At 38.8% G+C, this 17,515-nt stretch overlaps 3 protein-coding genes across 7 annotated transcripts in view; 2 read left to right on the top strand and 1 right to left on the bottom strand.

The window, feature by feature from the left end:
- The window catches only part of LOC110956028 (septin-9-like), a 105,898-nt gene that overhangs the window by 37,100 nt on the left and 51,283 nt on the right, over positions 1-17,515 (bottom strand). The window lies entirely within an intron of this gene.
- LOC110956029 (uncharacterized) lies at positions 2,110-9,461 on the top strand. 2 transcript variants are annotated; one of them, XR_007938653.1, is made up of 2 exons: positions 2,110-2,374; positions 3,328-4,670. XR_007938653.1 is itself a non-coding variant. In XM_051941063.1 (2 exons), exon 2 carries the CDS (start codon positions 8,120-8,122, stop codon positions 8,921-8,923), a length of 804 nt encoding a protein of 267 aa, XP_051797023.1. In that variant the 5' UTR covers positions 2,224-2,374; position 8,119; the 3' UTR covers positions 8,924-9,461. The 2 variants fall into 2 exon arrangements, 1 of the variants encoding a protein (XP_051797023.1); XM_051941063.1 differs by lacking the exon at positions 3,328-4,670 and adding an exon at positions 8,119-9,461 and having other exon boundaries at positions 2,224-2,374.
- On the top strand, positions 6,577-17,334 carry LOC127530240 (uncharacterized). Of its 2 annotated transcripts, none has more exons than XM_051941060.1 (2): positions 6,577-6,914; positions 14,421-17,334. In XM_051941060.1, exon 2 carries the CDS (start codon positions 14,422-14,424, stop codon positions 15,877-15,879), a length of 1,458 nt encoding a protein of 485 aa, XP_051797020.1. In that variant the 5' UTR covers positions 6,577-6,914; position 14,421; the 3' UTR covers positions 15,880-17,334. The 2 variants fall into 2 exon arrangements, with proteins under 2 accessions (XP_051797020.1, XP_051797019.1); XM_051941059.1 differs by lacking the exon at positions 6,577-6,914 and adding an exon at positions 11,367-11,703.

The following is a 17,515-nucleotide window of genomic DNA, read 5'->3' as shown; positions in this document are numbered from 1 at the left end:
TCTAAAGGAGTTACAGTTGATCTACACTACCATTCAAAAGTTTGGGATCACCCAGATAATTCCATGTTTTCCATGAAAACCCCCACTTTTATTCATGTGTTAACATAACTGTACAAGGGTTTTCTAATCATCAATGAGCCTTTCAACAGCATTAGCTAACACAATGTAGCATTAGAACACAGGAGTGATGGTTGCTGGAAATGTTCCTCTGTACCCCTATGGAGATATTCCATTAAAAATCAGCTGTTTCCAGCTACAATAGTCATTTATCACATTAACAATGTCAACATTGGATTTGTGATTCATTGAATGTTATCTTCATTGAAAAAAAGTTTTTCTTTCAAAAATAAGGACATTTTTAAGTGACCCTAAACTTTTGAACGGTAGCATACGTGAGTGCAACAACACAGAACCAGACAGCTGATCTACTGTTTGCTGTGTTTCTAACTGTAAACTACACTGGACTTCAATGCAGCACTGACTTGGAGCTTTTCCAGGCTCAGGGTTTGGTACCTTCCAGGTATGACGACACTACCTGTGTGACAGCATCTCCTGCTGGTTACTGAGGGAGTTGCAGCTACTTCTCATTCTACAAACGCAGAGGAGACGGGCAGACTTCAACATGCTACTTATCTGATTAATATCATTGGTTAAAGATTGTTTCTACAGCTTGTATTTTAATATCAAGCTTTTTGTAACGTATAACAACTGTCTTAAATCGAACAAACTGAGTTCTGGTGACATAAAACCACCACACGTTTTGTTGTAGGTCACACCAAAGAGTGAAACAGTTGTTTGGTTTTCTGCTCTGTCTAATAATTCTAAAACATCAAATTCAAACATACAAATCTAACATTTACACATCTGCAGATAGTTCACTTCACTTTCAGGTAATGAAATCTAAACTTTGGTGAAAAGCTGTGACTCATAAATACACCTTACTGTTGAAGAAAACAGACGTGGTGAGTATAGGATCACAGATCCAGAGTTATCCAGAGAATTAATCAGATCACTGATTTCCTGTTAGATGTCTGTAAACCTGCACAACTGAGCCCAGCACTTTGTCTTGGGAGGTCTTCTGTAGATTCTGATGGACTCGTCAGATGGAGTCACTGAAGTTTGATGTTCTATTTTATCTTCACAACATTTTGTTTACTACTAATTTGTGTGTTTTTTACTCCACCAAGGAACGCAGTGGAGTTATGTGATGATCAGTGTCTGTCTGTCACATTATTTTTAAAAAATGGAACAACGGTTTTGGATGAAATTTTCAGGGAAGATCAGAAATGAATCAACAACCAAGTGATTACATTTTGGCAGTGATGCGGCTTATAGTCTGGATGCACAGATTTGTTAAAAGATTTCCGCATAATTGCCAGATAGCGGCACAGCGTCATTGTAACCATGACAACAAGTGAACACTACATCAGCTGCCTGCTGACGATCACATGATGGTGATCCGACTACAAATCCACCACTGAGGACTTATCAGGACTTATCCATCAGAAATGATAAAAGGAACAGTTGATTAAATTGTGGGGGTGTTTCTGAGTCTCATCAATTCCCGCCACCTGCTACATATTTAGGTCACGTGACTCGGTATCTGTACATAACATACACATGTATAGCATACGTCTGTGATCAGCGTGAGGTCATTATGTTTGTGGGTACATCTATACTAAACGGACTCATTCTATGGTGCCGTGATTTCTGCTCATCATTAACCAAACAAATGATGCATTTCTGACATATGAGGGAATGAACAGCCTTGGGGGGGGACTTCGCTCTCTAAGTGCTTTTCTTGTTTACTATTTGTTGCATAGTGATTTACAAAGTGTCTCTTTTGGGATGTTTAAATGACCTTTTTTCCCCACTTTGTTTGGGTTTATATACTATATAAAATATACTATATTCCGGCCCTCATTTAGCAATGAACCCACAAATAGCTCCATCCTCATGGTTTTGTTCGCTTTGCTTTTTAAATCATTCCTTATTGTCTGAAATAACAGATCAGGTCCAAGAGATCATGTTGTGTCATGACAACCTCGTCCTAATAACTTAATGCGGACTCGCACAGGATTCACGTCTAATTGTGCACAGTGGAAAGTTTTTGGTGCTCAGGAAAATGAAAAAAAATTGGCACACAAACGCAAACAAAGTAAAACGTTAGTCAGAGCCCTGGTGGGGGTGTTTTCTTTTTTTCTGGAATAAAGGAGGAGATTTCTTCTAAACTGCTTCATTTGGCTACTTCAAGGTCTCTTCTTACACAACACTTGACTGTTGTCATAGTTTCATGTACTGGGAAAACAAAACCTAACCGGACTGCTCACTGGAAAACACAGATCAGACGTTTGAAAGCTGCAGACTTATGCAGGTAAGCCCTTTCTCTTCTAGAAGTAAAGTTCTTTTACTGCTTAGAAATTATGCTCAAGGTGAAAATATTACCTTTAAGAGTATTTTGCTGATGCTAGATTGCATTCGGTATGAACCTTTTGTGAAGCTCTTTGTAGTATTAATTAGAGTGTCCGGTTTCACATGCATGTCCAGTTTTGACACAAATAACATTCCAATTTCAAATCTTATTATCTTTTGATAAATCTAAACTTGGAATAACAGTGAAGTAATTTATTGCAATTTATTGCAAGAAAGACATCTGTCTTAAAGCTTGCTCCTGTTCGTACCGACCACACCTTTCCTAATGTGTTTTCAGTGTAAACAAATTACAGTCTATTTAGCTGGACTGTTGCTCTTAGTGTTACAGTTCGTTTGTCACTGTCTGGAGAAATGACAACAACAAAAAAGACTATTTCATACTAAAAGACGAACCTCAAAAATGTTGAAAAATATTTTAAAAATATATAATATAATCATTGTGTAATCATTACATGCATCACTTGTGATAAAGACATGTATGGACCGAGTACAGATGAATAAGAGTTTCTTCAAATTCTTCTTCTTCTTCCTTTTTTATTATGATATTCTGTCACTGTTTTACTGTCTCTCTCAGGTCACTGTGCAAAAAACAACAGGATAAACTCATACTAAAAAACAACAAAAAAAAAACTGACACTCATTTCCTTTAAGTAATTAAATATTCTGAAGCATTAAACTAAAACTTTAAGAAAATAAAGACATTTGTTTTAATGCACACTCAGATCCCGTCTGACCTTTATTAAGGTTTTATGATGATTTATGGCCAAAATGATTCTTGTTTAAAGACAGACTGGAAAAAAAATTCAAACCTTTATTCATCAAAATGTGAAAAAATGGTCTCCAATAGTTTTTTTAAAAAAAAACCAAATGAATAACTTTTAAAATATCTTTCAGGATGATGAAGGTCTCAGGAAGAATCCTGATTCGCTGTGCAGCTCTGACCCTCGTCCTGACGTCTGGATCTGCTATACAAATACTCGACTCCATCGATGACCTGAAGAGAATCAACTTTGGCCGGTCTGTGCCCACTCACAGTCTCGTGCTGCTCCACTGGTTTGCCAACACGGTGACCATCGACGGCTACAACGTGATAAGCCTGAATTTTGACTCAGACAGTGGCGATTATGGCTCACATTATTATGGCAACTATGAAGGGCTGCTGCCTCTAGGAAACAACAGATACTACACCATCGGGAACATCTATCAGGAGAGAGGCTTGCAACTTCCACATCATGTTGTCAACCCTCGGCCCGAGTATGCAGGAAGAAACAGGGCTCGAATCATCGTCAGAGTCAGGCACCAAAGAAGACAGGGTTTACAGATAATAGATGAAGTCTACATCACCCAGCATTATGAGATGTCTGACAATCAGGGGACAGATTATGATCCACATCAGACATTTCTGATCACCCCCAACCTCTTAAGACAGATTAGACAGTTTTCCATGAACAGAGACCAGCACTTACTGATGAGTCTCAGAAACCGCTTTGGGAGCAACGTTGATGATTCCCAGTTGAGGCTCATCAGAAACACATGGGGTTCCCTCGCTTGTCTCGGACTCTTGTTGCGCATCGTTGTCCAGTCAGGGACAAGTGACAGAAACAACAATTTGTGCAACAATTGTGTATTATTCATGCTTCTGTTACTCTTCATTGCTTTTTTTATTCTATTCGGTAACGCAAATAAACAACACGCATGAGAAAACATGCTCCAAGATCCACATCCTGACCTGACAGGTGGTGCTGTTTTAGGATTCATCAAGCCAGCAGTATTTTAAAGTGGGAAAGGAACACATTGATGCCACTAGATGACGGCCAGGGCTTGTTCTTTTGTTCGCTTTACCTCACTATGCTTCACATATTAAAGTTTTCTGTGTAGTTATTCAGCTCATTTTGTAAATATTGTTTCGCTAAGACTGAAGTGTAAGTTCTGTACAACAGGCTAAACCGTGTAAATGACAAACTGTGTGCCATTCAGGGTTTCAGTTACAACCAAAGCTGCAGAAACTAGTAAAACATATGATAACACACTCCTCTGGTTTCAGTTCTGCAATAACGTCTAGTCATCGTGTCTAATTTAGAAGTAGTGCTGATTCATGTTTTGTTTGAGAATGAAGAGAAACTGTTCTGATGGATAAACGATAAAAATCTGTGTTAGCATTTAGAGTTAGTGATTGTGTTTTAGTGACGATTTGTACTCTTGATAATTGTTTTTACAATAAACCACATTTTATTGGTCTTGTCGGTGGTGTTATTTTAAGCTCAGATAAACTGGATGAACCCGTGTTAGATCTGCTAACAACATGTACGCCTTATTCAAACAAAACCACATACTCAAACACAGATGAATAATGTCTCCAAAAGATCATTTCCATCTCCTCTGACATGCATTAATCCGTGTGTCTCACTCAGTCAAACATCGAACTGTTTTTTTTGTTTGTTGTTTTTTATAGGATGTATCATAAGTAAACAAACTGGGTGTTCTGGTGATTCACTGACCTAATCCTCCATATTAATAGTTTGAATCCGCCTGATTAGAGAAAGAAAGAATAAATTCAGACCATAAAACATGAACACATCGGCTTGTCTGGTGAACAAAGACAGATTTTACCTCCCAAACCTGCTTATAAATGACCAATGTTCAGTTATTGCACTTTGACAGGCATCTGGCTGGCTGCTAAGACTTGACCGTGTTCAAATGTTAAAGATCTAAAAAATAAATACAAAATTTCACCAAGTCAGCATTCAGAGGAAGCAGGATTTATTGATGACAAAAATTGAGGAGTGGCTCTTAGAAGTGATTAACACCACAAGAAAGACCGAAGATACTGAGCTGTGCTTCATCTTTTATGCTGTGACAGTTGGTTTTTCATATCTATATGATAGGAGGGACACTTTTGACACCATTATACTTTTCTAAATCTATTGGTCAGTTTAACAGATGTTAGGCTATCCTATTCCATCTCTCGATCTCACTTTACAGAGGACATTTGCATTAGGTCTCTCTTTTAAAAATCACATTGCTTTAAGTTTACACCACATACAGGTTTCTACAATGCGAGTATCTTTATACCAAAGCTACAGCTTATACTTTGTGACCTTCCAGCTGTATGTGTGTGTGTGTCCTTCACAGACACACACCAAACCATCAGACACGACTAGAATATTCATCATTATATATGATAAGACAAAATATGACAGTACACATGTTGCTGTATCTCAAGCCTGCAGACGACAGCTAACTGCTTAATAACTGCTGCTTTGACACAGGAAGCTCTTTCTCCTTCCTGCAAGGTGCTGCTCTTAACCAATGTAGTTCACTTCTCAGATAATGAACTGGATGATGCTCTGGAACACCTGCAGGTCATTAACGTTTATTCCTGCTGGAGGGAGCGACATCAGGTAAGAGGAGGGAAGCTAAGTTTTGATTCACACCATAAAACAATGTGAAAGGAGGAATTGTTAGGATTTATTATTTTTATTATTTCTATTAAACATACTGCTGGCTTAATACCGATTTACACACTGCATTGTACACTAAATAACAGAGTTGTATCGACCTGTGATTGAATAGGAGGGTCTCGAATATTATCTCACACTATGTGAATTGGGATAAAACAAAGTTGAATAGTACCAGATCAGACAGAGGGCAAAGCACACCGGTTTACACCCAACACACATCAGACACACAAACATGCACTGCAGCCACACACATGAACATGCACACTTCGTGCACACTCACACATACCAGCTACCTGTACTGAAGGCCGCACCTGTTTTAAGACATCATGTGAAAGAACACAAAGCTGATAAGGTGCATATGATTGGAGACATCAACGAGAGCACCGTCACACAAGTTTAACAGGAAGACCATAAGTAACTACACATGACTGTGCGCTCAATAATAAAGACACTAAGACACAAACAAACCTATCAGTCATTCATTGTAGGGAGGGATTTCTTTCTCATTCAGGTTATCACAGACTGATGACTGGAGAGAAGATGTGGACAAGCCTATCCACCAACCAGAGAGAACCATGTCTAAACCACGGCTCTTCTCCACCTGTTTTTGACCAATGAGATTGTAGTACATTTCATAAATATACACTATACTGAATGCCGCATCCATTACCGGGAAGACGCCTTCAGATGAACACCTTTGTTATTAACTATAGTCCTCTGAACAGTGATGGTCCTTGATATCAAGCTATTTGGCATCGTAGAAAAAAAACAACTTTAACGGAGAGAAGCTGTCCTTCTGCCATCTCAAAAAACAAACCCTCAACAGGACACGTCATCAGAGCACCACTTTCCTTTCTTGAGTAACGGAGGTTTCATGCTAACAGCGTTCTGTAACCACTAGTGCTGCTTGTTGCCTGGTTTCAGTTTCATTTCCATTATTGAGGAAACAACCTACAGGGAGTTGCCTGCTTCATCACAAACACATCAGACCCGACTCCTGCCTGCAGCACACAGATACAGGTAAGCTCTCTCTTATTTTACTACAGCAAGTTTTTTGGTTTACTTTGGCTTCTATTCAAGTGACTTGGGAAACTTTTCTACCGGGTATTCACCAAATACAATGCAGCTGGCGGTGGTTGTTTTTCTGTTGGATTAGATTTGGAGTACATTGTACTTTGCCTCCTGTGAAACTTCAGTCGGATCACTAGAATACTCTCTCACACACATTCACACGCTTGTTTCATTGCTTTTAAATATTTAATCACTTCTTTGTACTGTCTGTCTTCTAATTGTGTCGTCATTTATGAAAAAATAACCTGCATGAACAGAGCAATAACAGTTATTATTAGCAATAAAACTGTCACTTTCCATGTTTGTCTGAAAACAACAGTCGCTCACACTAAGCGATCACTTCCTGATGCGTTTTCAGTCCAACTGATCTTTGTTTTGGGTTAAAGTGTGTTCAGTTGTTTATCTCCATTCTGGGCTGGATGATGCAAAGAAAAAAAAACTTCCCCAGATCGATCAGCGTACTTTGAATCTACCTACTTTTTTTTAGTTTTTAATCAAGGTCCAGAGCAAATAATTTTACTGCTAAAACACAATAAATGAACACAAATAAGAATAAATTAGGATTAAGGGATGATCTCAGCTTCAGGGACATTAAATGAGTAAAATCAGCTTTAAGGCAAAGTGATCTAACATTAGTAAGATGCAAAAGGGAAATACTGTTTTAGAAAATAATTAATTCTTCTTCCTCTTTGCATTGTTCTTCTTTAAAGTCTTCTTTTTCTACTTTTAATTTTCCCTTTTTGAATTCTTCTTCTTCCTCCTCTTCTTTTTTCACAACAATATTCTCTCACTGTTTTACTGCGTCTTTCTCAGGTCACTTTGTAAAAAACATCTTAAATTCATACTAAAGAAACAAAACTTACACATTCATTTCATTTAAGTAATTAAATCTCCTGAAGAATTAAGCTAAAACAATAATTCAAGAAACTAAAGATTAAATTTGTGGAATGCTCAGTCAGATCCCTCCTGACCTTTTTAAAGTTTATATGACATTTTATGGCCAAAATGATACTTGTTTTAAGACAGACTGGGAAAAAATTGCAAACCTATCCATCAAAATGTGAAGAAATAGTCTCTAAATAATCATTTGATTTGTCCCTAGTTTCAAAAATACACACGGAACAAATGAATAACCTTTAAAATATCTTTACAGGATGATGAAGGTCTCAGGAAGAATCCTGATTCGCTGTGCAGCTCTGACCCTCGTCCTGACGTCTGGATCTGCTATACAAATACTCGACTCCATCGATGACCTGAAGAGAATCAACTTTGGCCGGTCTGTGCCCACTCACAGTCTTGTGCTGCTCCACTGGTTTGCCAACACGGTGACCATCGACGGCTACAACGGGATAAGCCTGAATTTTGACCCAGACAGTGGCGATTATGGCTCACATTATTATGGCAACTATGAAGGGCTGCTGCCTCTAGGAAATAACAGATACTACACCATCGGGAACATCTATCAGGAGAGAGGCTTGCAACTTCCACATCATGTTGTCAACCCTCGGCCCGAGTATGCAGGAAGAAACAGGGCTCGAATCATCGTCAGAGTCAGGCACCAGGGAAGACAGGGTTTACAGATAATAGATGAAGTCTACATCACCCAGCATTATGAGATGTCTGACAATCAGGGGACAGATTATGATCCACATCAGACATTTCTGATCACCCCCAACCTCTTAAGACAGATTAGACAGTTTTCCATGAACGGAGACCAGCACTTACTGATGAGTCTCAGAAACCGCTTTGGGAGCAACGTTGATGATTCCCAGTTGAGGCTCATCAGAAACACATGGGGTTCCCTCGCTTGTCTCGGACTCTTGTTGCGCATCGTTGTCCAGTCAGGGACAAGTGACAGAAACAACAATTTGTGCAACGATTGTGTATTATTCATGCTTCTGTTACTCTTCATTGCTTTTTTTATTCTATTCGGTAACGCAAATAAACAACACGCATGAGAAAACATGCTCCAAGATCCACATCCTGACCTGACAGGTGGTGCTGTTTTAGGATTCATCAAGCCAGCAGTATTTTAAAGTGGGAAAGGAACACATTGATGCCACTAGATGACGGCCAGGGCTTGTTCTTTTGTTCGCTTTACCTCACTATGCTTCACATATTAAAGTTTTCTGTGTAGTTATTCAGCTCATTTTGTAAATATTGTTTCGCTAAGACTGAAGTGTAAGTTCTGTACAACAGGCTAAACCGTGTAAATGACAAACTGTGTGCCATTCAGGGTTTCAGTTACAACCAAAGCTGCAGAAACTAGTAAAACATATGATAACACACTCCTCTGGTTTCAGTTCTGCAATAACGTCTAGTCATCGTGTCTAATTTAGAAGTAGTGCTGATTCATGTTTTGTTTGAGAATGAAGAGAAACTGTTCTGATGGATAAACGATAAAAATCTGTGTTAGCATTTAGAGTTAGTGATTGTGTTTTAGTGACGATTTGTACTCTTGATAATTGTTTTTACAATAAACCACATTTTATTGGTCTTGTCGGTGGTGTTATTTTAAGCTCAGATAAACTGGATGAACCCGTGTTAGATCTGCTAACAACATGTACGCCTTATTCAAACAAAACCACATACTCAAACACAGATGAATAATGTCTCCAAAAGATCATTTCCATCTCCTCTGACATGCATTAATCCGTGTGTCTCACTCAGTCAAACATCGAACTGTTTTTTTGTTTGTTGTTTTTATAGGATGTATCATAAGTAAACAAACTGGGTGTTCTGGTGATTCACTGACCTAATCCTCCATATTAATAGTTTGAATCCGCCTGATTAGAGAAAGAAAGAATAAATTCAGACCATAAAACATGAACACATCGGCTTGTCTGGTGAACAAAGACAGATTTTACCTCCCAAACCTGCTTATAAATGACCAATGTTCAGTTATTGCACTTTGACAGGCATCTGGCTGGCTGCTAAGACTTGACCGTGTTCAAATGTTAAAGATCTAAAAAATAAATACAAAATTTCACCAAGTCAGCATTCAGAGGAAGCAGGATTTATTGATGACAAAAATTGAGGAGTGGCTCTTAGAAGTGATTAACACCACAAGAAAGACCGAAGATACTGAGCTGTGCTTCATCTTTTATGCTGTGACAGTTGGTTTTTCATATCTATATGATAGGAGGGACACTTTTGACACCATTATACTTTTCTAAATCTATTGGTCAGTTTAACAGATGTTAGGCTATCCTATTCCATCTCTCGATCTCACTTTACAGAGGACATTTGCATTAGGTCTCTCTTTTAAAAATCACATTGCTTTAAGTTTACACCACATACAGGTTTCTACAATGTGAGTATCTTTATACCAAAGCTACAGCTTATACTTTGTGACCTTCCAGCTGTATGTGTGTGTGTGTCCTTCACAGACACACACCAAACCATCAGACACGACTAGAATATTCATCATTATATATGATAAGACAAAATATGACAGTACACATGTTGCTGTATCTCAAGCCTGCAGACGACAGCTAACTGCTTAATAACTGCTGCTTTGACACAGGAAGCTCTTTCTCCTTCCTGCAAGGTGCTGCTCTTAACCAATGTAGTTCACTTCTCAGATAATGAACTGGATGATGCTCTGGAACACCTGCAGGTCATTAACGTTTATTCCTGCTGGAGGGAGCGACATCAGGTAAGAGGAGGGAAGCTAAGTTTTGATTCACACCATAAAACAATGTGAAAGGAGGAATTGTTAGGATTTATTATTTTTATTATTTCTATTAAACATACTGCTGGCTTAATACCGATTTACACACTGCATTGTACACTAAATAACAGAGTTGTATCGACCTGTGATTGAATAGGAGGGTCTCGAATATTATCTCACACTATGTGAATTGGGATAAAACAAAGTTGAATAGTACCAGATCAGACAGAGGGCAAAGCACACCGGTTTACACCCAACACACATCAGACACACAAACATGCACTGCAGCCACACACATGAACATGCACACTTCGTGCACACTCACACATACCAGCTACCTGTACTGAAGGCCGCACCTGTTTTAAGACATCATGTGAAAGAACACAAAGCTGATAAGGTGCATATGATTGGAGACATCAACGAGAGCACCGTCACACAAGTTTAACAGGAAGACCATAAGTAACTACACATGACTGTGCGCTCAATAATAAAGACACTAAGACACAAACAAACCTATCAGTCATTCATTGTAGGGAGGGATTTCTTTCTCATTCAGGTTATCACAGACTGATGACTGGAGAGAAGATGTGGACAAGCCTATCCACCAACCAGAGAGAACCATGTCTAAACCACGGCTCTTCTCCACCTGTTTTTGACCAATGAGATTGTAGTACATTTCATAAATATACACTATACTGAATGCTGCATCCATTACCGGGAAGACGCCTTCAGATGAACACCTTTGTTATTAACTATAGTCCTCTGAACAGTGATGGTCCTTGATATCAAGCTATTTGGCATCGTAGAAAAAAAACAACTTTAACGGAGAGAAGCTGTCCTTCTGCCATCTCAAAAAACAAACCCTCAACAGGACACGTCATCAGAGCACCACTTTCCTTTCTTGAGTAACGGAGGTTTCATGCTAACAGCGTTCTGTAACCACTAGTGCTGCTTGTTGCCTGGTTTCAGTTTCATTTCCATTATTGAGGAAACAACCTACAGGGAGTTGCCTGCTTCATCACAAACACATCAGACCCGACTCCTGCCTGCAGCACACAGATACAGGTAAGCTCTCTCTTATTTTACTACAGCAAGTTTTTTGGTTTACTTTGGCTTCTATTCAAGTGACTTGGGAAACTTTTCTACCGGGTATTCACCAAATACAATGCAGCTGGCGGTGGTTGTTTTTCTGTTGGATTAGATTTGGAGTACATTGTACTTTGCCTCCTGTGAAACTTCAGTCGGATCACTAGAATACTCTCTCACACACATTCACACGCTTGTTTCATTGCTTTTAAATATTTAATCACTTCTTTGTATTGTCTGTCTTCTAATTGTGTCGTCATTTATGAAAAAATAACCTGCATGAACAGAGCAATAACAGTTATTATTAGCAATAAAACTGTCACTTTCCATGTTTGTCTGAAAACAACAGTCGCTCACACTAAGCGATCACTTCCTGATGCGTTTTCAGTCCAACTGATCTTTGTTTTGGGTTAAAGTGTGTTCAGTTGTTTATCTCCATTCTGGGCTGGATGATGCAAAGAAAAAAAAAACTTCCCCAGATCGATCAGCGTACTTTGAATCTACCTACTTTTTTTTAGTTTTTAATCAAGGTCCAGAGCGATTAATTTTACTGCTAAAACACAATAAATGAACACAAATAAGAATAAATTAGGATTAAGGGATGATCTCAGCTTCAGGGACATTAAATGAGTAAAATCAGCTTTAAGGCAAAGTGATCTAACATTAGTAAGATGCAAAAGGGAAATACTGTTTTAGAAAATGTGAATTTAACAGATGAATATCTGAAACCGGATTTAATTATTCGGAGTTTATGTTCTTCTTGTGATGTTGATTGAAAGTTTCTTGTATGCAGTTTGTCTGAACAGTCTAGTAAATCTAGAAACGTCCTCTGTGCTTTGATACCAGGAAATGAAAGCTTTTATATATGGTTTATTCTGACTTTCAGCAGTTTTCAAAGCCATCCTGCCTTTTAAAATGGGCAAAAACAACTACTAATAATTTGTAAAAGTGTGAAATAAAATGCATTAAATGGAGTTTCCACCAGGCCAGAGACGTATTTTCTCTGTTGTGTCAAATGTTGAAGGTGTGACCGGACATGAAATGACTGCTGAGCTCAGTCCTCATGTGATATGTGAGGCTTTTAATGAGTCTGAGAAGGAGCACGCTTGGTTTTGTTTATGTGCTTTTACTGCATCTAATCTATTCAAGTGACGCTATTAAACAGCCTATTGAACAATGACCCCAAACGTGGTATGGGGAAAGAGGATTTCACATGCTGTAACTTCTTTTAATTCTTCTTCCTCTTTGCATTGTTCTTCTTTAAAGTCTTCTTTTTCTACTTTTAATTTTCCCTTTTTGAATTCTTCTTCTTCCTCCTCTTTCTTCTTTTTTCACAACAATATTCTCTCACTGTTTTACTGCGTCTTTCTCAGGTCACTTTGTAAAAAACATCTTAAATTCATACTAAAGAAACAAAACTTACACATTCATTTCATTTAAGTAATTAAATCTCATGAAGAATTAAGCTAAAACAATAATTCAAGAAACTAAAGATTAAATTTGTGGAATGCTCTCTCAGATCCCTTCTGACCTTTTTAAAGTTTATATGACGTTTTATGGCCAAAATGATACTTGTTTTAACCCTTTGGGGACTGCAATTTTAAAGGTTCGCCAGTACATACATTTGTATTTTTGTTCATTCTGATGTCATTTCTTGGAATATCTTCAAATACCTAATATCCCTAGAATCCTTACAACTTAATCTAAAATGGTATACATATAAATAAACCAAAAACATTAGGTAAAGGTGTTCAAATTGTGTTATAAATAAGAAAATACATAAATCGGAAATGTTTTTTTTAATTATAATTACTAAATATGCACACAAAACCCATTGATCGAAATGATTTCCACATGTAGTAAAATAAATAAGAAATTTCTGAACACACCAGTAGTGATTTAAACAAAATACCTATTTTAGTTTTTGAGATATGAACATTTTTGTGTAAAAACTGCAGAGGCGTTTTTTTTTAGTTTGATCACTACTGCAGAACTAAGGCAACACTGAACATAGAAACTTGAACAAAATATTTTTTCAACAATATTGTTTCAACTATATTGGTTCATTCATTCAACATTCATCATTTATTCAACTATATTATATACTCACACACAATCTCTCACTAAATCACACGACTTTCTCTCACCTAATCAAACTACTCTCCCTAAATCACACACTCTACAGTACCCAACTCTCCCTATCACAATTCGAATCAATCAGTCTATCTATCTATCTAGGCTATCTATCTATCTATCTAGCTATCTATCTAGAGCTCTCTCACTATACCTCCTGCTCTTTCCAACCTACTCGCCACAAAGGCATTTTGGCGCCACACAGTGGTGGCGCGGAACAATTCCCGGAGTAATCACTCGAGTTTTTTTTTTTAACATGTTGTAATGACGTAAATCATGTCACTTGAAAGACGGAAGTCTGTGCTTTTAGCAGCAAAAAGAATGAGCATTCTAGCTAATGTGGCTTTTGAGTTATATCAGTTTAAGGAGACCTATGTAGACAGCGCGGGGGGGCGGGGCCGCCCGCGGGATGTCCGTCCCTTGAGGGTTAAGACAGACTGGAAAAAAATTGTAAACCTATCCATCAAAATGTGAAGAAATAGTCTCTAAATAATCATTTGATTTGTCCCTAGTTTCAAAAATACGCACGGAACAAATGAATAACCTTTAAAATATCTTTACAGGATGATGAAGGTCTCAGGAACAATCGTGATTTGCTGTGCAGCTCTGACCCTCGTCCTCACATCTGTGTCTGCTGTACCAAGACTCAACTCCATCGATGACCTGAAGAAAGTCGACTTTGGCCAGTCTGTGCCCACTCGAGGTCTTGTGCTCCTCCACTGGTTTGCCAACATAGTCGACATTGACAACAACAACATCATACGGCTGCCATTTGACCCAGACAGCGGCGATTACGGCTCACATCATTATGGCAACTATGAGAGGATTCTGGACCCACTGCCTCGAGGAAACGCCAGATACCGATACTTCACTGTCGGCAACATCTTCCAAGGGAGAGGCTTGGCAGTTCCGTATCACGTTGTCCACTACCAATCAGGGAATGAAGAAAGAAACAGGAACCGGATCATCATCAGGGTCAGGGAGCAGAATGTGGGAAGTACAATAGACCAGGTCTACATCACCCAGCATTATGAGACATCAGACCATATGGGGACACAGTACGATCCGGAGGAGACGTACCAGGTTACCGTGAACCTTTTAAGACGGATCAGAGAATTTCCTCTGGAGGGAAATCAAATGAGCACACTGGCAGATCTCACAAACCGCTTTGGAAGCAACGCTGATAATTCCCAACTAAGGAACCTCATCAAAACATGGAAATCCCTCGCTTGTCTCGGACTGTTTTTGATTATCGTGATCGAGGAAAAGCACTCCCCGGCCCAGCGCAACAACAGACCAAAGCCTGCGGCGAGAAGGAACACCGATGTGGTTGTCAACATCCCAGAAACCAGAGATTTCATAGGATGTCAACTAGTGGTAGGAAGCGCTGAAATAACACTGAAGGTGATGGCAGGTACAAACGGAAAAGCCAGAATTGTTTGGGACAACGTCCCTCGACATCTTCTAAATGAAGGTGTGATGGTAGCACTTTACAAGAATAACGAAGACGAGGATGCCATGATCTCCAAGCATATCAGGACTGGATCAGGCAGTCTTGACACGTCTGTCCCTCTGAACGAAGGCCTTCAGGTCCGACTGCATGAGAGGAAGACCTTATACTGTTTCTGGTCACGGAGGGGAGAAGAGAAATGCAGAGGTCCTGAGTTCAAGAATCCCATGCCAGTCAACATAGCAGACTACGACGCAAAACTGCAACTGTTTGTGAAAGACGGGAAGGCTTGTGCTCGATTATACGTGAAGAAGTCCTTCAGGGAGTGGAGGACGGAGTTTAAAAAGTCTTGGGTTGGGTTCTACAGCTCTGCACAAACAGCCACCAAAGACTATGAGTGGTGGCAGTGGCAGTGGGCAAAAAAATTCCAGCCAAACCCGAATTTTGAGGACTTGTCTTATGATATCTATGAGTACCGCTCAGGTATGGCAGCTGCTCCAGGTGTCCAAGCACGATTCATCCTCCAGGGAGAGGAGATGGAGACAGCTCGCACTCCGGTCTGGGGGGAGTGAAGACTGGTTGAGTTGTACTGCAGACAATCTTAACAAAATACAAAATAAAGCTTTAAAATATCAAATCCATCGCAAATTTAAAAGCATTGCTATGACGGCTCAAACCAGTCCTGCCATTATAATGTCCGTTTGTATATCTAAAGACAATCCTGAATTAAATACCACCCAGGAGACAATCTCACAGAGGCAGATTTAAAAGATTTAAAGTTTTCTTTGTGTTATGTGTTGTTTTACTCCATAAAACATCAACGCTGGCAGATAAGAAACTTCACTGCAGAAATGTTTATAATGAACAGATTCTTGACCATACAGCATTGACTGATTTAATTTTATGAGATTTTTTTATCATGTTAAAATTTTGTGTAACGTTTTCTTTAAATGACAATGAATATGCATATTTTTACATAATTTTTTAAAGACTATATGTGAAATGCCCTTTGAGTCTCTCCAACATGTTTTCCTGCTGTGTGTTTTGTTTGGTTTCCATACCGTTGATTTTATTGTGTACTATATTTGCTTTCGTTTGTAAATGTTCCTCAGTTAAGATGGAGATGTGGGACATATTTATGATCCCGGCAAACCGTCCAGAGTCTTCAGGATTTCAGTCCAGTTCAGTCGGACAGTTAACTTCAATCCAGACAGCAGACAATCGTAAGAACAGAGTGATCACCAAGATGGACCAAAAACCTGCAGACTGACTTCTGAGGCAGACATTTGTCAAAAATCTCACTTGTCTAGGAACAAAAAAAAGAGGAAAAACAGCATCTAAAGTTTTACTAGACGCAGATTTAAAGTTTAAAGGTTGTGTTTCAACAAATACACAGGGGTCATTCCAGAACCGGAGGACATTTTACGTCCCACCCATCAAAATTCAAATAATCCATGTACAAAATACTAAAACATGCAGTTGTTGTGTAAATGTTCTTGTCCTGAGCTGAGCCAATCAAGCCTTGGATAGTTTATTACCTATTATTGATGACTATGGAGCAGAAAATAGTAAAAGAGAAGGTTTATTTTTCAAAAACTTTGAAGTCCAAATGTCCTCCAGTTCTGGAAGGACCCTAGCCTAGCCGCGCTAGACAACCCACGGCAACGAATTTAATTCTCTGCCAGGGTGGGTCTCGTTACCCTCCATAAGGCTTGAGACTGGATTCTACTAAAACTGGCCGGACGAATCACCATAAAGTGTAGAGTCAGAAGGCGGGCATAACTGAGTGACAACAGAGACGCGACGATTCTGACAGAAACAACCAACGCACAATATCTTTCGACTCGGCTTTGGCCACAGCCCTTAAAGATTTGAAGCTAAAATTCAACTTGAAAGATAAACAAAGGACGGCACTGAAGTGTTTCATTGAAAAAAAAGACGTATTTGGACTTATGCCGACGGGATATGGCAAATCCTTAATATACCAGTTGGCTCCGCTGGTTGGGAAGCTAATGGGACTTAGCCACAATCTGATAATTAAACTGATAATGTGTCAGCTTTGGAAAATGATTTTTTAATTTTCTCTGTACTGTTGAAAATTGTGCATTTAATAAACCATATTTTAAAAGTCATGCTGGTCTTTTTATGATTTTTTTAATAAAACTTCTATTTGTCCAAGTTAGATCTGCAAAATCGTACAGAGGCGAC

The sequence above is a fragment of the Acanthochromis polyacanthus genome, chromosome 21 (assembly GCF_021347895.1).
Source record: "Acanthochromis polyacanthus isolate Apoly-LR-REF ecotype Palm Island chromosome 21, KAUST_Apoly_ChrSc, whole genome shotgun sequence".
Lineage (NCBI taxonomy): Eukaryota > Metazoa > Chordata > Actinopteri > Pomacentridae > Acanthochromis > Acanthochromis polyacanthus.
Note: the sequence above shows the minus strand (reverse complement) of the source record. Positions and strands in the feature narration are given on the sequence as shown.